The sequence below is a fragment of the Apostichopus japonicus genome, chromosome 11 (assembly GCF_037975245.1).
Source record: "Apostichopus japonicus isolate 1M-3 chromosome 11, ASM3797524v1, whole genome shotgun sequence".
Lineage (NCBI taxonomy): Eukaryota > Metazoa > Echinodermata > Holothuroidea > Aspidochirotida > Stichopodidae > Apostichopus > Apostichopus japonicus.
Window position 1 is genome coordinate 15,144,543 of NC_092571.1, and position 26,106 is coordinate 15,170,648.

Genomic DNA, 26,106 nt, shown 5'->3' on the forward strand with positions numbered 1-26,106 from the left:
GGTATAGATATTCTAGTCTATTATTCATCTACTTTTGTGTCTACTACGCTTCCTTAATAATCTTCTTTATACGTCAAAGAAATGGATTAAAATTGTGATTTTTAACAGTTGATGTGAATCCCGAAAAGGCACTTCTTGTCCTGAAATATGGGTTGTGGGGGGAGGGGAAGGGGGTGGTGTAGGGGAGAGAAGGGTGTAATGTAAGTTGATGTATTTTTGATATCTCTATCCACATTTTCAGAAGATGTAGAATGATTGTGTGAAGCATCTTTTGTGAGTTAAGATTTGAATATTCATATATTAAGTACATAATAAGTATATGAATATTGATATATATTTAAGTATAAAATAAGAATATGTTTATTAGGGGGGGGGGGCATACTTAGTAATTTGAATATTGCCTTTTTTATAAAGTTTCTTTATCAGCTATTGATTCTTTTAAATCTATCTTCCTTTATAAAAAAAAACTTAAAGAAAACATCTTGTTGTACCCCCCCCCATGATGACAATTTTACCTGTCAGTCATGTTACAAACAAAATGATATTTGATTAATCAAATTTAATATTATGCAAAAATCAGATTCCATCTATTTAAGCTAATGTTGTCATTTTGTTTTGCCTATAAATGATAAAATCAGGTTGATCATTTGAAAAGCATTTGGTTAAAACATGTTACCCATTATCTCCACAAGAAAAAGTCTATAGGATTTTCGGTATTTAATGCAAATAAACCGAACCAGAATGCAACCAGAATGCAAAATGCATTGAGGTTTCGATGACTTCAATGCACTACACTTCTGCTTGTTAACCAGCAGTAGCTGTTACAATATAAATGGCCCGAACCACTATTTTGATGTACAATTACACAATGGCATGATAAACACAGGTCAGTATACTGTACGTGGCAATACACACCTCCACCAAAAACAAGTATGAGAAGTATCCATGATTCCCAACGTTAGATATCATGTAAAGGGTTTTAGAGTTTGACCTCTGGTGACCTCCAATGAGATTTGACCTCACAAGCAACAGATTCTTGCCAGGGGGTTGTGTGTTTTTGACACAATAATATTGATATTATCTGCAAACATTTAATACTAGGGTCTTTAAGTTGGATGTGCAACAGGTATGTCTAGAATCATACATAAAAATGAATCTGTATTGTTGTAACATCATTTGTGTTGTTAAATTTTAGGCACAATGGTGAGTAAATATTTCTTACAAGTAAATCCTTAAAGTCAGTCCCACCAAAAAAGCTTCCTTTTGTTCCAAAATGTTCAAAAGTGTACAGTTAACTGTATTAATACTGTTGCTAAGAAGTTATATTATGCTGTCGTTTGCTTAAAAAGGTCAATGGTAGTTCACTGTCTGTTCTTTACTTGGTTGTCTACTTTTAGCATATATTGATTGGGACAACTTGATTTGGGTCAGGTAGTTCAAGGATGTTAACTAGGGTGAAGAAAAAAACCCGCCCATGAACCGATTTGGCATGGAAAATATTGACCTATGTTATATTATCCATTAACCAGTAAAACATATTTGAAGCGAATGTTATTCTTCTCTAGCAACATTTTTGAAGAAATAGTGTAAGAGTACTAAATGAATTTGTCTGGTTGGTCTAAATAGATGCAATATGAGTGGATGCAGTTTGGTAATGCAATTTTTCAATTTTTTTTGTGTGTGTGCTTTTTACTTTGTGTTTGTAAAAGACGAGCAGAAGTTGGGATTGAACTGGGGATCTTAGGTTGCCAAAATGTTTCTGTACCACTAGACCATGAGGTGGGACCCTGAAATTGGAAGCTTTTCAAATACTTAAAGATCCAGTTGTTTGGACTTAGGTTTTTTTCAAAACTTTCTCTTCACTGAGCCTTGTCAGGAAGAGGGGAGACCTCTCCACTGAACCTTGTCAGGGAGAGGGGTAGTAGCCAACTCGCTTACCCGCTTGGGAACCTTGTCAGAGAGAGGGGTAGTAGCCATCTCACTTTGGCCGCTTGGGAACCTTGTCAGGGGGAGGTGGCCGCGCAACTCCCTTTGGCCGCTTGGAACCTTGTCAGGGGGAGGGGGCCACGCAACTCGCATAGGCCACTTCGGATTGCCAGCGAACTCCTTTTACAGAATCCACTAACCCACCCAGGGATTGAACCGTGCTGATCAGTAGCATCACAGACGGAACAACCAATTACACCATTTTGGTTCCCAAGAAAATAAGCTTCGTTTCTTACCTTTATACTTCCGCTTGTCCCAAAGAACAGAAAATTAAAAGGCTCTGGTGGGGGCTTGAACTCATGAGAGTGTGTTTGTCCAAATCTCTCAGTCCAGAGCACTAACCACTGTGCCACAGTAACTGTTAAGAAATAATGCTCGTTTCTAATATATCAACCTCAGAATGGAAGGAGGAAAAGAGCAGAAAATTAAAATGCATGTCTCTGGCATGGGCTCGAACTCATGACAAAGTGTTTGCCCAACTCTCTCAGTCCAGAGCACTAACCACTGTGCCACAGTAACTGTTAAGAAATAATGCTCGTTTCTAATATATCAACCTCAGAATGGAAGGAGGAAAAGAGCAGAAAATTAAAATGCATGTCTCTGGCATGGGCTCGAACTCATGACAAAGTGTTTGCCCAACTCTCTCAGTCCAGAGCACTAACCACTGTGCCACAGTAACTGTTAAGAAATAATGCTCGTTTCTAATATATCAACCTCAGAATGGAAGGAGGAAAAGAGCAGAAAATTAAAATGCATGCCTCTGGCATGGGCTCGAACTCATGACAAAGTGTTTGCTCAACTCTCTCAGTCCAGAGCACTAACCACTGTGCCATAGTAACTGTTAAGAAATAATGCTCGTTTCTAATATATCAACCTCAGAATGGAAGGAGGAAAAGAGCAGAAAATTAAAATGCATGTCTCTGGCATGGGCTCGAACTCATGACAAAGTGTTTGCCCAACTCTCTCAGTCCAGAGCACTAACCACTGTGCCACAGTAACTGTTAAGAAATAATGCTCGTTTCTAATATATCAACCTCAGAATGGAAGAAGGAAAAGAGCAGAAAATTAAAATGCATGCCTCTGGCATGGGCTCGAACTCATGACAAAGTGTTTGCCCAACTCTCTCAGTCCAGAGCACTAACCACTGTGCCATAGTAACTGTTAAGAAAATATGCTCGTTTCTAATATTTCAACCTCAGAATGGATGGAGGAAATTGCAAAGGTAATCATTTCATAACAATTTAGCAAATATAATTTACGATCGGTTCAGAGGCTAAAAGTGAAAATAATCGGTTTTTCAGATTTCCGGGGAAATGGAAACTTGGTCAAAGCTGTCACTGGGCGTTTTATCAAACCCTTGTAAAACTTTGAAATCACTTATCACTGGCAAGATGCGTCGAGCGCCCTCTTTAAAAACTTCTTTCGCTCAGTTTGCAACTTCAGAAGAACAATAGAAAACCGAAAAACTTTTACGACGAACAAAGGTTATCAAACCTTTTGTTGTCCCTAAAAGTTTTTCGGTCAAATCGTCACTTCGTTATTCATAAATGTTTTCCGGTTTTGTGTTGTTCCTTGGAAGTTGCATGCTAAGCGATAGAAGTGTTCAATGTTTTAATCGTAAGTTTTTCTTCAAAATGGAACGGAGGGTGATGTTCAAGGAGTGAATGGAAGGAGGAAAAGAGCAGAAAAATTAAAATGATATCTTTGGTGGAGATTGGAATGAGGAAAGGCAGAATATTAAGATTTTCACCTTCTGGAGTTTGAACCTTAGACAAGGTGTTTACTATTACAGTTAAACAGCACTTAAAGGGTGTGAAGACTCGCGCAAAAAGAAACGTCTAATGCCGGTAATCTGACCTAGTTTCGAATGAGGTGTAACAGAAGTGTTACACACCACCATCGATCCCAGAAAATTCACACACAGCTTGCTACCGTCGGTAATAAGACACTAGTGTACCTCAGTACAAAGAGCTGCGGTCAATACCCACAGCACAGTGCACTAACGATACAGCAACGGGCATCTCAGGTCCAGCTAAATATACGTATCTTTAGCTGGACCTGAGACAGTACTGTCTGCATTTTGTAGCGACAAGAGAAAAACTTCACTTGCAAGCAACGGAAAGTTAACTTTTTCAGTGCGCGGCACACGGTTTGGGGCGAGTATACAATGCCTTTAAGTTTTTTTGGTATTCTGACTGGTATTCTTCACGTTGCTGTGTTAACGAACCCTATTCTTGCCAACCGTCGCTGGCCTAGACAACATAAAATTGCTCACATGCCTACCCAGGTTTGTTCAAGTTGTCCCATAATCATAAACGTGACGAAAGTCGAACGTTACTTTTAAGGCCTAGCTATGCTGAAACTGGTGGAAGAGACTACACAAATTGAGATCAACAGCCGATCAAGACAACAGCTCGTGAATTCACTGCCAAACTAAGACCGTTTTACACAATTATTTCGCACTGGTCATAGTAAAAAATCAAACTAGACGAACTGTTAAGTTTCATAAACGCTGCCTGGTCACATCGAAACTACATCCAACCTGAAATAAATACGACGGAAAACGTCCAATAGAACCGCTGTACTACAAAGAGTACGTACACTTTTTGCACGCAAAGTAAGCCTTCGACAAGCACGTAAAATAAATGCAATTTGTTTTCGAATTTTCAGTTTTAGATCCTACGGATGCCCATAAGCTCATTTCCAATTGCCAATAGCCTCTTATTCGTATGAGGCGTAACGCGTAACGTTATCTGATAGGCTGGTCGGTGGGAGATACGGTAGCTTATAAAAGAAAGTTTCCACAATTTGGCGTCTGGTGACTCCAAATGACCTTGGACCTCAATAAAATCTTGCACTGAACGTGTCCCAACTACAAACTAAATATGATATTAGTCCAACCTTCCCTTCTTGAGTTATCGTGTTTACAAAGTTTTCACAATTTGACCTCTGCTGACCCCTAATGGACTTGGACCTCCACCAAAAACAATAGGGATCTTGAACTCAATGTGGTACCCTTTTACACGAAATACGAGATTGATCCAAGCTGTCCTTCTTGTGATATCGTCTTTACAAGGTTTACACAATTTGACCCCTGGTGACCCCAAATGACTTTTGACCTCTACAAAAACTATAGGCTTTTGCTCCTAAAATGTGGTCTATCCACTCACGAAATATGAGATTGATCCAAGCTTACCTCCTTGAGATATCGGGTTTACAAAGTTTTCACTATTTGGCCCCTGGTGGCTCTAAATGACCTCCCCACAAAACAATAGGGTTCTTCTACTCAATGTGGTACTCATATACACCAAATATTAGATTGGTCCAAGCTTCCCTTCTTGAGATATCGTGTTTACAAGCACGGCGTCACACACACACACAGAACACTCTCTGCCTGCATGAATGCATAGGTTACAATTATCATCGAAACCAAAAATGCATTGAAGTTTCGATTACTTCATTGCAATAGACTTCTGCTTATTCACCAGAAACACCTATTATAATATAAATGTCCTGATTTCTACCATGAGATACAGTATCATGTTTAAATGTTTTCCAGAGTTTGACATCTGGTGATCTCAGATGACCTTAACCTCCACATTAAACTTTTTCTCAATATGATTCATGCACGTGTATAACAAGATTTCCACACTTTGACCCCTGGTGACCCCAAATGATCTTTGACCTCCAACAAAAACAATATGCTTCTTAGTAATCAATGTGGTACTTCTACACACTAAATATGAAATTGGTCTGACCTTCCCTTCTTGAGATATCGTGTTTACAAGCTGGGCATCACAAACGCACTCACACACACAATCGATTATCATCGAAACCAAAAATGCAAAACAACACTTCACCAAAGTATCTGCTCATATATCTTACAGGTTAGTTTCAAATGTTGCTTGTGACATTTGAAAATAACCTCAAACCCCCACCCCCCCCCACCACAAATTCTAAATATACAAACATAGTTGTGACATACAGATAATATGGGCTCCCAAACATGCTTGAAACTCATGAAAATTGGGGCAGTAGTGTCCACTTTAAATGCTGTTCAGGGTGAGGCAGGAAGTTGTTGCCTCTCTCCACCCCTTTCTCCAAATTGAGCCCCCTCTCAATCCCTAGTCACAAAGTACTTTCGGGTATTTAGCCTCAAATTCTAGATATCAATCTAGAAACAGACATTTTATGGAAAACATTGGATTAGTGATTCCTTACATATCCCCTGATTGATATTGTTTGACACCTGGTGACATTAAAATGAACTCTGACCTACATCAAATTGAGTACAAACTATACACAAGGCTTTCATACCATGAATATATAAGCTCCTTACTTGTTCTGGTCCTCAAGATAAAGCACTTTGGATATATTCACATTTTGCCCTCTGATTTATCTCAAATGACCTTTGACCTCCACCCGTTGGGTTCACTGAACTAATTACATCTGCTCACCCAACGGCAAGCTACAAACCAAGTTTGAACTTCATGCAACACTGAGATTTTATTTTCAGACTTTGACCTCAAATGACCTTTGACCAATACCAACAACAATCCCATACCAGTTCTATCTAAGGGGAACCTACATACTGAACATGAAGTGTACCCCAATTTACGAGGAAGTGTCACATACACACGCACGCCATCACCTTCGGCAAGGAATCAAAAAGATGAGATAACAAGTGTTTTTTTTTTAGTTTGTCTTTTATTTTGATATTTATTGTCATGTATAATTTGCTCTGTTTTACATCAAAGATGACATCTGGGCATTAGACGATTAGACTTCAATTTGAAATTTGTCTGAGATTCTGCTCTCGCAGTTAGATCAATTTTTTTAATTCTTGGATGTTAATCAGAACATGTGGTGATTACAGAAGACATAGCTATAAAGAAAACAAAATATATGGTTACGTCTACTGGCTATTCCTGCTGCAGTTCTCTTTAAAATCCTATTAAGAAAGGATTTTGAGAGGAAGACTACTCAGAAAAAAATAATATTTTGACAATTTCAAACATTGAACTTCAAATTGTTTAAAAAAAAATCATAATAATCTGGAGATAATTTAGTTAGCAGATCCATTGTCTTAACAACCGTCTTTTTTTTTTTTTGGCATTGTGTTTGAAAACCTTACTGATAACCCTGTTTTATTTTTCAATCAATTTGATAGATCATTTCTCCTGTATAATTATTGAAAATCGTTGACTTGAATGATACATAGCATCTAGCTTAGCAAAGCTCAACCATACGATCAAATCCTGGCAAATAAAATTCCATTACTGTAAAATCTGCTTTTAGCTATAAATCATGTTTTCCATGGACAATTTATATTCTTTGTTAAGACAAATTTCAACATGTACTACAAAACTGTTTTCATTTTTAACTTCCTAAACCACACAACACCCTCCCCCCCCACCCCCCACACTGATTAGATAAATCGCCACTTTCTGACTGTAGAAGACGTCAAAATATCTCACGACAAAACTTGAAAATGAAATTTGAAAATATCAGCCGTCCTCGACATCAGATCTCTTGCGATTGCCACGAAATGGGAAAGACTTATCTCTGTCCTACCAGGAACATTATCTCCTTTTTGGGGTCACTTTTACCACCAGAAATTTTCTGAGGCCATCACCCTGTTTGATTAAGATTATTGGACTAATACAAAAACAGTGACATCACTAAAAAAAGTTACAGAAAGAGGAGAAGCTGACCAGAGAAATCGAGCACCAACAAATACACAACTGTTTGCAAGTATAGAGTTGAGGGTGCACAAAACTACACGGCAAAGACGACATGGGTGTGCCACTAAAAGATACAAGAGCAATTAACGAATATCCAATCATGAGAAATCAATAGATCTGGGGTGTACTGCACAGCTTAGATGTCCTTCTTGGCCATGTAGAGGATAAGATCGATCACACGGTGGCTGTAGCCGTACTCGTTGTCGTACCTGTTCAGGAAAACCGACGAAAGATTTATGTGAAATAAACGGCAGTGAAAGTGAAAAATACACAGGTATCCATCAAATTAATTTATTCATGATAACCCGGACGAAACTTTCAGCTTCACAAAATGAACGATCACTTTCAGCTGAAGAGGGTGCGCTGGCAGCAGAAGAGGGTCTACTTTAATCTTGGGAAGGGGGGTACACATTTATCTGAGGAGGATCTCTCAATGGCTGAGAGAGGATACAATTTTACCTGATGAAGATACACTGTCAGCTGAAGAGGGTGCACTTCAGCAGAAGAGGGTCTACTTTAATCTTGGGGGGGAGGGGTACACATTTATATGAGGAGGATCTCTTACTGGCTGAGAGAGGATACAATTTTAACCTGATGAGGATACATTCAGCTGAAGAGGGTGCACTTCAGCAGAAGAGGGTCTACTTTAATCTTGGGAGGGGTACACATTTATCTGAGGAGGATCTCTTACTGGCTGAGGAAGGTACAATTTTTATCTGAGAAGTATCTCCTTTTTATTTGAAGCAGGGTGCACTTTTATCTCTGAAGGGAACACTTTTATCTGAGGAAAGGTGCACTTACCATGACACAAGTTTGACAAAGTTTTCGTTCAGAGCAATTCCGGCCTTGGCATCAAAGATGCTGGAGCGTGTGTCACCTCGGAAATCTTGAGAAACAACCTAAGACAAAACAAAGGTAGATTGTAGGTCATCTCTAGCAGAGGGATTCTGATTGGGGAGGGGGTGGAGGGGGGTATTCATCAATGAAATCATCAAATTGACCTTAAAGGAGCATTCCAGAGATTCAGTACATTTTTAAAAATGAATATTCATATTGAAAACCAAAGAAGCTATAGAAACATAGCTAGCGGTCAACATTTGTTACGCAAGGGGGGATGGGGGGGGTGGGGAGGACTATAATTCTCTACTTACCTGATCCTCTGTGTATCCCAGAATACTTTGCAAAGAAGTACTGCTGGCTGCTTTTTTGATGACGGCTTTAATATCGTCGTAGGAAGCCTTCTTCTTCAGACGGACAGTCAGATCTACCACTGACACATCTGGGACAGGTACACGGAATGCCATGCCAGTAAGCTTGCTGTGAATGATTGGAGGCAGTAGATATAACAGTGATTAACAAAGATATAAGACATGATAAGTAAATTGGCAACAACAATAAAAAACCTGTGAGTGATTGGAGGCAGTATATATAACAGTGGTTAACATAATATAAGAAATGATAAGTAAATTGGCAACAACAAAAAAAAACCTGTGAATGATTGGAGGCAGTATATATGACAGTGGTTAACAAGATATAAGAAATGATAGTGTAAATTGGCAACAAAACCAAAAAACTGTGAATGATTGGAGGCGGTATATCATGGTTAACAAGTTATAAGAAATGATAAGTAAATTGGCAACAGCAAAAAAAAACCCATAAACCTGTGAATGATTGGAGGCAGTATATATAACAGTGGTTAACAAGTTATAAGAAATAAGTAAATTGGCAAAAAAAAACAGCTATGGGGTATTCCTGGGAGAAATAGGTATCTATAAGAAAGACTATTACAAGATTACTTTCTAATCTCCTCCTCCCCCAACCATCACCACGACACCCTCTCCATCTCCTCTTGGTAGATAAACCCATCTATTCTACCTCCATCTGCTGTGACCAGAAATGATCCACATTCAACTCATTTTAAGGGATATCCTAGGGGTAGACAATTAGAAACTAATATTGAAAGAGCAAAATTTTTCGATGTAAATTGAAAACCTCATCTCAGTATCTTGGCCCTTACTACAAGAAATGGTTCATTGAAAATGTTATCTAAATTTGACTGATGGCTTAATCTTCCCTTGCACCAAAAAGTGGATTATAGTTGATGAGAAGTTTTTAGTTCAGTGATATAATCTTCTTTGATGATTTTATCCTTGGAGTAAGTATGTGCAGGGATGTGCCCAGGATTTCCTGAGTGCCGGGTATACTGATCGCCGTCCTGGGGGAAGAGTCTAAGTGGGAGGGGTGTCCCCCTCCCCTTTGAGAATTTTTGAAGGTGCTTAGATGCCAAATGCTGGCACTTGTGTAGCTTTTTAAGCACATATGCAAGTACTAGTTTTGCTAACAATTTACAATTTTTTTTTTTTTTAGTGAAATATATTACGTACCTGGTAAAAGTTATTAGTTTGTTTCAAAGAGATTTTACAAGGGACCGATTGAGAGCCATAAGTAATGTTTCTCGTATGCGTAACTGATGCATTATTAGTCTGTATGATTTTGGCATAGGCTAGGCCCAATTTATGTTGAATATATTGTTAGGAATGTCAGGATTTTAGATGAAAGTAGTGCTGGGCGGGACTCACGATTTTTAAGACAGTGCAAGGCGGTAATTTTTAGTGCTGGGCGGGGCCGCCCAGCGTGGGCACATCCCTGTATGTGATACATTTTGAATGTCTGCCTGTCAACATTCTCTGTACTGTAGTTAGAGCTTCATCAAAATGAAACTCTTTTGTGGAAATTTTGTCTCTCTCTCTCTCTTGTGGAAAAACAATGATAGCAATATTATGATGATGCAAACCCAAAGACATTTTCAGTTCAACTGTCCTGATGACATCATCATTCAAGTCAAAGCTGAAAACCTACCTATTTAGACAGCATTACTGCAATATATAAACTGTGTATACAACTCTATTCATGTGCAGTACTCCAACACACTCAAACGTGCATGCTTTGAATTCTTCATACTCATCTATATTGTATTTTATTCTGCAGTTTTACTACATATCATGTGTCATATATTTTTTTACTGTTACATAGCGTTTTAGAGCACTTTTGTGGATTTACGCTTTATAAAATAAATGATTATTATGATTATTATTCACTCTGCAATTGCCAGATGCATTTTTCTTTTCTAAGAAACCTTTCAAAAATTTGTGATATAAACTTGCTGTGAGGATTTGGTTCTGACCAAAAGGTGCAGAAAAAGTTCCAGTAAGATTGCTACTTTTTATTCAGCATCGGCCCTCAAAGGAAAAGGATGTTTCCCATCCGCAGACACGATCAAGCCATCAAAAGAACTTGCTCAGTGAATTCTTGGTCGGAACGTTAATATCGCACAAATTCTGCCCGAGTGTATCATGGGAAGGATACCCAGGCAGTACATTGTGCTGACACCAGAGAGTTAAGTCAGGGATTAATTGACTAAATTCTAAACAAGATATCAATTCACCCAATTTACCCGAAACCCTTGCAAAGAAAATTAATGACACAGATGTCACTAATCAGGCTCAATACTTGTAAATAAATTTGTAGAAGTTATGGGTTAACATGCTCCCAGGTTGCTAGTTGCTTCTTTGACAATTAACCCTCTCTCTCTCAGATGAGACACTGACCCGCTTCGGTACCTCCCCCTCCCCCTTTTGTCCTACCCGCTTCTGTACCTCCCCCCCCTTTTGTCCTACCCTTTCTTCTTTCAACCTAACTAACAATGATTTCCATCTCTTCAACAGACTTACACATCGTCTCCTTTGTGAGCAACAAGGGACGAGACTCTTCGATTCTCCCGACAATCTACAAAATTGAATCTTACCCGTTCAAGTCTGGGATAACCTTTCCGACAGCCTTCGCAGCACCAGTCGATGCAGGGATGATGTTCTGGGCTGCTCCACGGCCATCACGCCACTTCTGTTTGTGCACAACAATAACAATCATGAAAACCAATAGTTAATAAGTTTTAGTTAAATTCAGTGTAAAGAATTAATGAAGCCCTTTTTACATTGAAACTGGCATGATTTTTGTTTCAAGTTATCCAGTACTAAATATCTGAGACTGCGGTTTACTAACTTGAAGATTGCCACAGTTCATTGCAACTAATTAACAGACAAATAAAAATGAAAAAAGTCTAAAACTTTACAATGTTACATTTTTTGCTTACCTTTTTCTTAAAAATATGAAAAAAAGGGTCTAGAAGACAACCTTTGGAATAACTAATCAATTACTGCTAATTAACGAGTGTCAATAGCTGTCATGGCTAATGACTACACAAACAATGTACACACGGCCATCCACCTTTTGCCAGGACTGCCCTTTTTCTGTAACTATGTCTGATTCACGTACCAGGAAATATTTTAATGTTGTAACATTAATTCATAAATGCCTAAACTAACTTTCTGTATACTGGACCAGTCTCGAATGCGATTCAAGACTGGTCGAGTGTATAGAGAGGAGAATTGCTTCAGGATCAAAATGTTAGACAAACACTGGTTTGTTGCCGTGGCAATCATGAAGTCATAATTAAAAGAAATGAAGACATGGTGTAACGTTGCCATGAGTATATGCAAATATGTTAATGGGCAAAGCAATGTTCCAAATTGCAAAAGAATACTGTACAGTATATATAGCCTATACACCAATCACTGCATACGTGCTACAGTGATAACTGAGCTAAGCAACAGCGGGTTTGATTCAAGAACCATATCAACTTTGATGACGTCATCTGATGACGTCATTGAGAAGGTCGCCTCCGTCCGCTCAGCCTCCTCGATGACGTCATCATCCATCTCAAATCAAACGTAAGATCGGTTCCCCTCGTATTTATCCCCTAAGTAAGCAGTTTTCAAAGGCTCCGAACTTTGTTTCTTTGTGAAATTCTATGGTTCCTGTGTTAACAAACTGCTATACATCTTTCGCACAGGTACACCAATTTGAACACTTTGCATTGCAATTTGCTGTGCGATGCTGGATAAATGTTTCCCAACATTAAAGCTCCGGGACTATTTCCCGGCCACCAGACATTGCTCTCTTCATACCTACCTTTGCGCTCGGTCCATCGACGGTCTTTTGCGTTGCAGTGTATGCGTGGACAGTCGTCATCAGGCCCTCTTCAATGCCAAAATTATCGTTGATGACCTTAGCTAGCGGAGCCAGACAGTTGGTGGTGCAGGAAGCATTACTGACATTAAAAACCAACAACAGAAAAAAACCCATTAAATTGTTAGAATGAAAGAAAAAAAACATCTACATATGAAGTACCAGACAGACTTATGGACAACCGTTTCTGTATAAAAGCTGTACCATCTTTTTTAAATAATGTATTCAGCGCAGTAATTCTAAAACAAAGTTGTAACACACCTGTTTCCATGTTCCTGTATGCAAGTCATTTAATTGTGGTCGAGTCCATGTAACAATGACAAGAGTTGAATATTTATTTTACCCCTTCAGTAGAAATGGTACAGTCTTTACACCACAATAAGTTGGGTAAGGATCATTTGTTGATACATCCCAATTTGGGAGAAGAAAATTAAAATGGAAACTTTATAGAAAATCATTAGGACAAATTTGTCAGTGTGCACATAAACGACATCACACCCTGTTTGCTTCTTCAAGTTCATTTTTTGGCACAAAACATGTCAACTTCAGAACGTGTCGTCTCCGCCAACAATAAATAGGAACTGAAATGTAAAATTCACGAAGGGATGCTTAGCATAGATCCCGCTGCCATCGGTCAAAAATAAACAATTTCACGCAGACCATCCGTTCAAAAAGGACGAGCCCACGTGTGGTCCGATGGACCGACTGGCCGACGAAAGTAAAACGGATCGGCCCTGCCCGTAATCGTTTCTCTTCAACGATTAATTAAGGAGACGTAATTTTGACAGGTACCTGACGATGTTCATTTTGGAAGGGTCGTACGTGTCCTCGTTCACACCCATCACGAACATGGGAACGTCGGCGGATGGGGCCGAGATGATGACCTTCTTGGCTCCTCCCTGGAAGTGAGCTTCTGCCTTCTCCATGCTGGTGAAGACACCCGTGGATTCCACAATGTATTCTGCTTTATGATCGGACCATTTGATGTTAGCTGGTTTCATTCTGTGAAGGTTAGAGTACATAGCAGAGTTACTACTTTGGTGGTTTCACTGTAAATATACCCCTTTCAAAAACCTTTCAAAAAATTTGTGATATAAACTTGGCGTGAGGATTTGGTTCTGAACAAAATGTGCAGAAAAGTTCCAGTAAGTTTTCTACTTTTTCTTCAGCATCGGCCCTCAAAGGAAAAGGATGTTTCCCATCCGCAGACACGATCAAGCCATCGAAAGAACTTGCTCAGTGAAATTCTTCGTTGGGAACATTTCTATTGCACAAATTCTGCCCAAATGTATCATGGGAAGGATACCCAGGCAGTACATTGTGCTGACATCAGAGAGTTTAGTCAGGAATTGACTAAATTTTAAACAAACTAAACTTATCGACTAAATTTGACAAAATTTAAAATTGAATATATTGACTAAATTTAAAACAAACTAAATTTATTGACTAAATTTAAAACATACCCCCATATTGTACAATAATTTTACAGCACATATGTGACGGTCCTATAACCCAGTACGTAATCCATTTTCGGAGAGAAATAACTGTAAACAAACTGCTTATCCTACTGCAAAAAATGTCTTCAAAGAGTGAAATTTGAGAAAATCCTCAGAGGGTGGACTATGTAAACATAAATTAAAATCTTTGTTACTTCTACCTTTTCATAAGAAAATTTTGGCTCTTCAAATCAGCCAGTTGGAACAGTTTTGCAAAGCTAACACCACTCTGTACTGTCCTCCCATATCATGCTCACAAGCACTCGTACTGACAGTATGAACAGTTTCTAACCTTATCTGATTCTAATAATGGTAATACCACTCAATACTGTCCTGTCATATCATGCTTCAAAGCACTTGTTCTGACAGTATGAACAGTTCCTACCCTTTATCTGACAGAAACAATGATATTCATACTACTCATACTGACAGTACTAGTGCTCCGCAGCAGGACATGACATAGAAAATATTGTCCCAACTGGGTGCATAAAATCCATACATGTACCACATGCCATCGTACAACTTGGCAAACATTGGAAGGGGAGTTGGGTATAGGACGGGGAGGGGGGGGGGGAGTTGAAGAAACAGGTCAGATGGCAAAACAAGGAAGGGAATGCAGCTAGAAGAGATTGGTGGATGCCGTACTTACTCAGAGAATACATGGATTTTATGTCCATTGACAGTAAGAATTCCATCTCCACTGGTGACGTCACCTTTAAAGGTGCCGTGTGTTGAGTCATACTTGAACATGTAGGCCTGTTAGGATAAAACCAGTACAACATAGATTTACAGTTCATTTCATATAGATATACAATATGTAATCTGACAATATACTTTATAGAATATTCAAACCTTGAATATTCAAAACTTACAGTGGATCAACCAGCAAATTTTTATTTTTACTGTAATGCAGTCATATCCTCTTCCTTTCCCGAGATTGGCATGCGGGTTAATTACGTTCATTGATTTACATATTACTGTATCTGCAGTACCATTCCAAGGTAACCTCACATTTGAGCTATGTGGAATGAACCGATCGCAGTTATAGCGCTCGGTTTCCTTTAGTCTAGGATTGCAATTATCGCGGCCATTTACAACATTTCCTGTTTAACTGAGAGCGCGTTCCTTGCAATGAATGCAGTTCGAGTCTTTTCATCTCCGCATACGCAGGTGAGAAGTCCATTGTTTGGTCTGCGCAAGCAATAGCTGTACTCCTAGTTAATGCTTTTCATCTAGTCACAGAAGAAATTAGATCAGAGTGAAACATTTGACAAACTCGGACAGTAAAGTTCAAAAGTTGAAACTGACAGTCCTAAGCGAGAAATGATAACATGTACGTCTTACAAAACGATAGGGAAAACAAATGGCTTCTGTCTTTAGATAGTCCAAAATCAGGTTCCAGAATGTTTCCGACAAGCTTGTAGTTTCTGTCAATGGAACAGGGTAGCCAATCAGATACTGTGATTGAAGCTGACAGCTAGCATACTGTACATTGTCTCTTGTCATTGCTTAAGATAAGACAGTAGGGCCTAACCCCCCCCCCCCACCCCCCAATAGGAATGAGAAAGAAACTCACAGCTGACTAATACAACAATCACCAATTATGCTTTGAAGCATTATCAGTTAAGTATGCTACTGTAGTCCAGTTACAATACATAAAATCATGGCTGTTCATTAATTACACTCTTCATCTTTCTATACGTACAGTATGTCTTAGAATGGTACATCCTGTACTCTTGTTAAGAAATACACCACAACCTGATGCACTGCTTCATGAATACTGCCGTAAGTACTACTACAGTATCTGAACAAAAATGCACTTGACACAACTTGACATGAGTACCACTGACTGTACCACATCCTGTTTCACAATTCAAACTCCATGTTTGCACATCTGAAGAGCTTTCAAGTGCGGCCAGTAAAAACTTTTTCGCCCAGCCTATTTTTTTTTAATGAAAATTGCCAGTCTGGTGGGCTGCATTGCATACCTAAAATACCCTCACCTAGACCTGTCCACTTACAATAATGATTATATGTACATAGAATAAATCAGTACACTAATACTATGTCAATGTACAAACACAGTTACAAAGTTAAATGTACAGTATATTACTACTCTATCACAAAAGGAGCTGCAGTTGGCTTCCTTGAAGTTGTATAAAAAAATTAAGCCTACCGATAAAATGAGTAAAAACCAACCTGCGAACCAAGTTTTCCTCAGTGAAATTAGGGACAGGCCTACGATGGTAACATCTACAGTAAGACGTTTTTTATGAAGTACAGTAGTACAACAGGGTATTTTAACTTGACTTGCAGTTAACAAAAGTCCCACATTATCTGATACAAAAAGGTCTACCGTCTGTTGTTGGCAGGCAGATTTGCATGATGGGAAGTTTTTTGTAGAATAACCAGTATAAGCTGTGGTTTTCTACTTTGTAATCAATTTCTTGAATTTATAAAAAAAAAATTTAACCGACTACTATGCCACCACCATGGACTTTTGAGATAAAAGAGTAGAGTTGAGTCCACATAGGACACTGTAGGCTGGAGGGCTGCATGATGCAGCAAAAACAATCAATCTTTTAGGAATTTATTATTAGAAGCAAGAGCCTACGGTAGGGACACTAAACACAACAAGGAGGAATAATTGAAAGAACAAAGGTTAATGTTATCAAAGGTCTACAAATTGATCAGTTCGGACAATTTGATGGTAGGTTTAGGTTACTGTCCCTGGCAGTTCCAAGAACAGTTAGCTTCAGCTACACATAACAGGAAGTCAGAATGCGTGTTTCTATTAACATAGTCATCGCATTACCTTCCTATCTAAATGGAACTGACATTTTATTACATTCTCATCTAGAAAGGTTACCGAGACAATAGCACAATGTCAAGTTTTTAAAGACCAACACATACATTTCACATTCCTTCACCAGAGAATAAATTATCCTGTATGGCATGATCGCATAGTGCTGCATGCAATGTGGGCAAAATTGCTGTATAAATTTATGCAAAGATTTATTTTTTTGTACATGTATGGGTACCACAGTATTGTGTACGGGAATGTTTCAAAGCCTTCAAAGACTGCTTTAATTGAAGAAAGTTGAGCACTAATAAATTATTCCATATATTCACTTGAAATTTTCCATTACAATCCAATTTATCATAACTTTATACTGCACTACTGTTACAGAGAGAATCTCCTACAATAAAAATGACAAAACTGTATCTACTCTGCAGACTGCTTAAATTGAAGAAAGTTGAGCACTAATAAACTATTATCTGAATTCACTTGAAATTTTCCATTACAATCCACTTTATCATAACTTTATACTGCACTACTGTTACAGAGAGAGTCTCCTACAATAAAAATGACAAAACTGTATCTACTCTGCAGACTGGATCAACTTATTAAAGAACATCGATCGTCGAAGTTAAACAGACAGAAAATATTGATACTGCGCAATTTCTGCCTACGAATGTCAATGAGGGATAGGCCTTCAGTACCTACAGTAGGCAATAGATTGTGTTTTGAAGAACTGTGTGTTTGTCAGCATATAGCTGGCAAACCAAAAAGGCATTTTTTTCTTTTCTTTTCTTTCCTTTCATTACACTAGAATCTCTTCAGATCCAATAATCACTCCCAATCTTTATCCCCCAGTCACCTCACAGATCAAGAACAAAGAAAGGAAAAAGTACAAAGAAAACAAATTGTAGGCTTCTGCAAGCTCTCCCCTCCAATTACTTTTATACCCCCATGGTGGTCTCTTTGATCGATCATCCATTAAAAGTCAAAACTACAGACTATCTCCAGAATTATAATATTTCCAAGTTAGTAGAGTGTTCAATACCACCGGGTCTGTTAGGAGTGGAACGTCAGGTTCACACACTTAGGTATACTTTGAACATAGATCTTTTTTTTTCAGAACATTCATCAGTAGTTCATTCATTAACAGCACTCGCATCTTCCCCCCTTGTTGATAGTTGAAAACTTTTCATTGTGAACTTTTTAACTTGAAGGGGCTGCCCTATTCTAATATCATGAAATATTGGGGAACCCCCAATTTCTGTTTGTGTACGGATTACGGGTTTTATCCACGTCCGAACATGTTAATCTAATATCGTACGTCGAGTATGAATGAAGGATGGTGTGGGGTGTTTTTTTCCCCAAGGTTTGTGCTTTTCATTTTGAAAGTGTATGTTTAAAACAAAGGCCCTAATTATAATGTGTTATTTTGGATGTTTTTTTTTACTTTTTTATTTTGTATGTGTAAGAGTATGTACATGACCTACAGTAGGCTATGCCATTGAATGTATAACATTGACAGTCTCGTAACTAAGTGCTTTGAACCATAGATGAATGTTGAGGAAAATCCCGGTAGTAGTTACGATACCAAGATTCATGTTGCAACACTACTGGTTGTGGGAAATCTGCACTACCGCACAACGCTAATTCCCAGGATTATTTACAGAATCTAAACGTCAAACATCCCGCTCACTCATCTAGGATTTGATCGGGCAATATTTGAACAAGAGGTTACGAGGGCAGCTTGCAGTAAACTCTGAATCTTCTTACAACCCAGAATCCAATCTCGACCAAACAGACATAAATCACATAATACACATCCAGATTATCCTGACGACGAACCAGACATACAGACCCAATGCCTTAGGGTCACTTAATAATCTCCTATTGACAAGATGGAAATTAACTCTAAATAATCGCATAGCTGGACTTTTGCCTTAAAAACACAAATTTGTGATACCAACAGTCCTGATACCTAATCCTAATTTAGCTATGGTAAAATTGATTTAAAGAATATTTACCTAAAAGAAAAGTTTATGTATAAAACTAATTGTAAGCAACATGCTTTTGATATCAGATGGCATAACTGGAAATCTTTATTTGAAGTTTAATGATTTATTTGTTGTTGTTCATAATATTGACTAATGATCATAATGTATATATGTTATTATGAATTGTACATTGTTTGGACTCTTGATGGAATAAAAAAAATAAATAAATAAAAACAGTCCTGATACCACACACCATATGCCCCACCCCCCCTCCTCTTGGAGTACAGTGTGCTGTGGCGCTTCTGTGATACTGTTTCTTGAGAGCAGTCTATGGTACACTATCACAGGTCACTATACAATGAGACAAGCGACATCTCACAACATTCTCATAAAAAAACATGCTGTACTGTACTTTGAGCAACACTACAGTCACCGAATATAAACAACACATTTCGCACTTCGGAAGAGGGCGATGCCTCGGGACGCAACCAAGAACGCTGCTACTGCCATATGCAACAAAAGATTTACTGTGACTAAATGACAAGCTCTCAAGCCTCATATCATTATATGATCTATAGTCCTCACTGTACCGTACCTATCAGTCTCATAGCAATGAGTCTGAATGAACATATGGAACTTTGAAATCCAATCCAATCCTCTGGGACAAGTTTCATGGGAATACGCAGTCGAGCTATGATATTAAGGTCTGTGTCGGTTCTCCCGGTCATAATGCTCTCTCGATGAAGCTATCAACCTGAAGCGTGAGCATGTGCTGAAAATTTTTAATTAACTGAGCAAGATTAACAGCTAATGTCATCTAAAGCACAAAGAATTCAGGGGAAGTACAACTCCCAAAGTCTGTAGAGCACTAACAAAATGTCGTCGGCTAAAAACACTGCACTCCGAGTGCATAATTTCAGTGTCCTCAAATCCCATAAATGATCGCAGTAATTACGATCCCCAAATCCATTCCATTAATCACTGTTACAGACTCTTCTCTGTATTGCTTTATTTAAGACAGTTCTGACAATAACCTCGAAAGACAGATGGCACTTATGTGGTCGCCGCCTTCCAGCCTGCATTGTTAAAGTTGCCATTGCTAAGTAAATTTCTAATTTTACAACTCGTGTAAATTAAATGTGTATCATACTGAGCTACTACTGTGCAAGCTTAAGAAGACAATTGGGTTTGTATCTCCTTCTAAAATGAACCATACTAGACGAGTAAGATCATTTGGAGGATGGATTAATTGATGTCCTTGATATCAGTACAGAGTACGACTGGATCTAACATTAATAGCCGTTTTAGAGTTAGCTCACCATGTACTCTAAATCAATGAAAGGATCATTGATGGCTACCACCTCCACCGCAGCGGACTTCTCCAAAGCTGCCCGAAGAACCAGACGTCCGATACGCCCAAATCTACGAAGGAAGAAAACATGTCAACATACACGGATGAAAAATAGTCCCCCCTCCCCCCCAAAAAAAACAAACATAAGGTGTAAACGTTTTGATATCATACACTCGGCACACCATATCCAACATTTCAGGTGAAGTGCATTGTGGGTATTTCAAAATTCTCTTATCATACAAATTTAACTAAAGTTGTGTATGACTGTATAAAAAGGATGATCCGTATTATAAACTTATTGAAGATTAAATTTGAACAGCTACAAGAAATAGCACTACACCACCCCTTTAAGATTTGTCTGGGGTGCCTCACACTCCACAGGCCTGAATAGACAGCAGGATGTCAATGACCAATATGGAAGCATCATTAACAGCATACCAGAGATGTCTGGGTGTAGGAACTTGAGCAGCGGCAATCTGTAATGTGACCTTAATATCACACACTCTCGAGAATCCACACTCGCCTTGTTCATATCTTTACCGTACTCATTTAGTTACTAACGCATCGTTTTATTGATTTTCCTATTTGCTGTACATAGCTCCCAACACTGAGGTATACACACGATCAGGATCTTCATAACCGTATGGTAATGCTCAGAGGTACGGTACTAGAGGGTTGAGTGGTATATCTATTTAATATTGTACAATTCTAGACAGTACTGTAGGTATGTGAAATACAAGATACTTGTGTACAGTCTGTGTTTACACATAACATAATACTACATGTACAGTAGCATGTACACACCTCAATGGACAAGCTATCAGCAATTTAAAAAGTAAATAACAAACACAAATTTAATTGGCTTTAAAGCAAATATTTCAAAGTAAATGTTTAAACAGCTTTGGAACAGGGCAAGGAGTATTAAATATTCAATTCACTGTCAACTGCCAAGGTAATTTGTAACAAAAACTATGTAGGCAGCAAACCCTAATAACTATATGCTTTGAGGGCCTAAATAAGTCTACAACACAATCCACTGTATAGTTCTACATATAGTATAGTATATAAAGTATAGCATACTGTAGTACATATGTACTGTATAACACACATGTGCAATACATACCTTGTAGGAATGAAATTTACAATAAGAAATCACCTGACTTAAGTACAGTACTATGCTATAAACAATCCCAGTCTTCCTCTCTTTCTTTCACTCCTTTTTATTAATTTTTTTTGTAAATTTGGTTTAATTTCTTTACATTTATTTCATCTCCTTCCTTTCTATGTCTGTCATTGATTTTTTTTTGGGGGGGGGGGGCATGAGAGATTTTCCATAATTACAGTCACATATTAACTAAACACCAACCAATTACAAAGGCAAGTTGCTGTTTGTGCTCTTTATTTTGCTACCAAGCCTTTCAGAAACTGACCAATCGATACAAACATAATAATTTAATAATCAGCAGTTATAACACAGTCTCTAGGTAGGGGACTTTACAGCAAAGACCACCGACAATAATGCAGTGATACTCTCTGAACTTTCTGTACAACAGTATATATGGATTAATCATAAACTGTACCATCACAATTTGGACAGGAAGTTATCACCGTCCACACCTTCGCATCCTAATCGCGAAAGGAATTACAAGTGGGAGAGTCGAATAGCTTCCCACCAAGCCGGAATAGTTACTGCAGGAACCAGTTTGATCAGCTAAAATCTACTGTAAGGTATATATAAATTGTCCATCTTGATCCAAATAATTGTGTATCCAAACTGTTTCGATATATTGACCATGTGCACCATCATTTTCAGCTCAAAATCCCACTTAAAGGTAGTTGAATAAGCATCATTAATTAATAGAGTATGAAATTTACCAGAATATGTCTTTTACATGAAATTAATACCAATATGGAAAAACTTTCTGGGCTGCAAAATAATTTATTACTCTTGCTCCTTGACTTAAGAATCTTTCGTTTTGAAAATAATACTCTTTTTAAGAGTATTGTTGGGTAGCTATTTCAATGTTGCTGGCCCACAGGTGCACATATGCTGAAACAAAAACTGCAGGGTAAATCTAAGGCCAAAAGTCAACCTGATGGGAAAGAGCATCGAAGATTTGATCTGATATTAACAGAGTCGACATTTAGAGAGCGGTTGTAGACACTTTTGGCAGTAGAATGGGAGGGCGGGTCATTCACCGGAATTGGGAACGGTTGCTATGGATGTACAGTAGTAAAAAGGTTGCCAGTAAATTCAAGCAATGCTTACCCATTGATTCCAATCTTGACCATCTTGAGATTTCAGAGTCAGGTGTTGTGTGATGACAAAAAAAATTGTGTCTGTGAGAAATAAAATAGAAAGTTAAGTGTGACAATCCTCGATACCTCGGTGTAAAGTTCTTTTATGGAACGTCCCTCATTTTCGGACCGACTTAAATTCTTGGCAGAGAGCAAAGAAATAATCAGCTGGAATGGGATTCTAGCGCCGAGGTCACAATCTCATTCTAGCCATGAATTTTTTCTTTGCTCTTTTCCATTTTTTATAAAAAATCCCATCAGTTTTCCATTTTTCATGTACTTGGGTCATTCCGTGCTAAAATCACAGATGGCTGTTGCTCTCCAAAAATTCCCAAATTTTTTATATGATTGGAACACCATGAAATAAGCATATTCTGAAAATTTCAGTTGCATTGCTTCACAATTGGCAGATTTATCACACTTTGAAATTCTGCAATTTGTCGCCACCGTGGCATTTTCTTGACATTGGAGGTCTCATTTCTCAGCTATTAAACATCCTACTACCTTTCTATTACAGATGCTTATAGAGTCTATCTCATAGAACAGGAATGTAAAAAATTAGGCTACAAAAACATTGTCTTGTGGAGTTAGGTCAACTTAAAAGTGTCAAAATATTCAATTTTTGTATTTTTCACTCAAAAATGTGCTATTTTTAGTGATAAATTGCTCCTAAACCATTGCTTCAGGGTACTTGATTCTTTCAGAGGTTACCATATCTAGTAGTACATACAAAATAATGATTGCAATGCTTTCCTATAATATATTTGTAAATTGTGCAGCTCTAAAGTTGCTATTTCATGCTGCGATTCAGCATGAGGGAAGTTTTAAAAGATGTCCAACAACAACATACTCCAAAATTTGGTGATTTGATATGGAATGACTCACTTATAACTTAACTTCTTGTTGGAGTTTGAACAGAAGGCAAGTTTAAAAGTCATATAGCCACCATACAACTTAGCTTTCTGTGTAAACTTTGATTGTCTGCATCTACAGGGAATAAATCAGTGTTCACATTTTGTACGTAGCCATTTAGAAACTTATGTACTTTGTTTCAAATGAAATTACTGATGGTTCTGCAAGGGATGTGCCCAGGAGGATTTCCTGAGTGCCGGCATACTGATCGTCGTCCTGGGGGAGGGGTCTATGGGGGAGGGGGTGACTGTGTCCCCCTCCCCTTTGAGAAATATTTCGATTTTTGAAGGTGCTCAGATGCCAAACGCTGGCACTTGTGTAGCTTTCAAAGCACATACACAAGTACTAGATTTGCTAACAATTTACATTTTTAATTTTTTTTTAGTGAAATATATTACGTACCTGGTATAAGTTATTAGTTTGTTTCAATGAGATTTTACAGATTGAGAGCCGTAAGTAATGTTTCTCGCATGTGTAACTGATGCATTATTAGTCTGTATGATTTTGGCATAGGCTAGGCCCAATTTATGTTGTATATATTGTTTATATTGTAAGGAATGTCAGGATTTTAGATGAAAATAGTGCTGGGCGGGGATTCACGATTTTTAAGACAGTGCTGGGCGGTAACTCTAGTGCTGGGCGGGGTCGCCCAGTGCCGCCCAGCGTGGGCACATCCCTGGTTCCGTGACTACAATCCTGCTGCACAACTTTCCAATTGGTCGGTTAACATTGCTGCGTTTTCCATTGCAGCATTTACCGCCACGTGATACCAGTATATAATTAATTCCCGATCTCTACAGTACAAAATTAATTTTTATGTTATATAATTGTTATATGGAAAAAGAAGCATGCAAGCACCTGTAGACTAAAATGCACATCACAAGTACTGGGGTATTAATGTTCAGCTGATGTACTGTAAATATTGAATGTGGCATAGCGGCACACAGTACAAATAACTTACCTACTGTACAAAATCAACCTAGGTTGACTATGGTTTGGCGTGTACAGGACGTTCAGTATGAATGAGAGATACCAAATTGTTATAAGCTCCAGAAATTCCTTCAACTTAAAATCCCCACAAGTATGATAGTTATGAGTGGATTACACACTAGATCTAGCACTTGAGCAGTTAACAGTAGTTTATTTCATAGAGAAACTTTCTCAAAATGTTATGATTTGCAGCAAAATGTCTGATCATAATGAAACCAAACTCAGGATGGGCCCTGCATGAAAAGAACCTTTCCAAGTTTTTACAACATTGAAAAGAATGTTGTAACATTCACACACACTAACTTGGACTAATTTTATTTGTTGCCTGAATGCATCATGCAGGAGGCATAAGTTACATTTCTTAAATTGCATCTCCTAAATTCCAGCACAGAACTACAGTAGCAATTTAAAGGCATTGAAGACACGCCTCAAACCGCGTGCCGCCCTGTGAAAAAGTTAACTTTCCGTTGCTTGCAAGTGAAGTTTTTCTCTTGTCGTTACAAAACGCAGCTGTGGGTATTGACCGCAGCTGTATGTACTAACTGTACACTAGTGTCTAATTGCCGACGGTAGCAAGCTGTACAGCACATGTGTGTATTTTCTGGGATTGATGGTGGTGTCTAACACTTCTGTTACACCGCATTCGAAACTAGCCTAGGTCAGATTACGTTTCTTTTTGCGCGAGTCTTCACACCCTTTAAATCCCACAGGTAGCTATGCAAATTATCATTGTTTATACCGTTAAATTTTAGCACCTTAATGAAAAATATATATATTTTTGCTAGAGCACAATGCTAGAGATCAATCTGCAATAATTCAATATTATTGCTATGTTTACATTTTACAAGTATATACTTTGAAGTTTGAAGTGCAAGGTCTCAGTTAAGACAAGTATTGCAATGTGTTGCAACTATGCTAATGGAAGTTATTTACGGCATGTTTGTTAGAAAAGTTTGACTTACACATAGCATACTGTAAATTGTAGAGTTAACTTATTGTAAATAAAACAAAATCACTTAGCCTATATATAGCCTAGCCTAGGCCTACTGGGAGAAAAGAAATTATTATCTTCTTCCGAATTGCTTGCCATATGTATATGATGTAGGAGTATGTAGGCCGATTTCCCTTCATTATTAGCTAAAACTTTGACCAAAGACTGTTCAGTAACTATATATTCGTCTTTCGCGTAACTAATAGTAATACTAATTAATACCCCTATTGAAGGTCTACGTGACACACGTGTAAATAATGTGATATAGGCGTGATCTATTTACTGTTAGTTAACATATGACCTCGGGTTAATTTGGATTCGGCCTAACCAAAATTGCCATTGCCTATGCTATAGCCTAGGCCTATGCCATGTCAGAAATTCTTACCAGGATATCTACCAAATATTCATAACAACTAAGTATTCTTTTAAATGAGAAACAACAAACAAGAGAACATTAAA

The 26,106-nt window shown here is 38.1% G+C and overlaps 1 protein-coding gene across 1 annotated transcript; it reads right to left on the reverse strand.

The window, feature by feature from the left end:
• Window positions 1–6,673: 6,673 nt before the first annotated feature.
• LOC139976011 (glyceraldehyde-3-phosphate dehydrogenase-like) lies at window positions 6,674–22,796 on the reverse strand. Its single transcript, XM_071984386.1, has 9 exons — window positions 22,726–22,796; window positions 20,425–20,527; window positions 14,961–15,067; window positions 13,608–13,817; window positions 12,759–12,897; window positions 11,536–11,630; window positions 8,882–9,047; window positions 8,532–8,629; window positions 6,674–7,939 (listed from the first exon to the last, which is right to left on the reverse strand). The coding sequence occupies exons 1-9, from the start codon at window positions 22,746–22,748 to the stop codon at window positions 7,867–7,869; spliced, it is 1,014 nt and encodes a 337-aa protein (XP_071840487.1). The 5' UTR covers window positions 22,749–22,796; the 3' UTR covers window positions 6,674–7,866.
• Between the last annotated feature and the right edge of the window lie 3,310 nt (window positions 22,797–26,106).

Excerpts from the sequence above, each read along its gene's own strand:
- LOC139976011 (XM_071984386.1), bottom strand. The coding sequence starts at position 22,748 with ATGGTCAAGATTGGAATCAATGG. Across the intron at positions 15,068-20,424 it reads TCATTGATTTAGAGTACATG|GCCTACATGTTCAAGTATGA; the intron begins GTGAGCTAACTC and ends TTATCCTAACAG. Across the intron at positions 9,048-11,535 it reads GTTATCCCAGACTTGAACGG|CAAGCTTACTGGCATGGCAT; the intron begins GTAAGATTCAAT and ends AATCATTCACAG.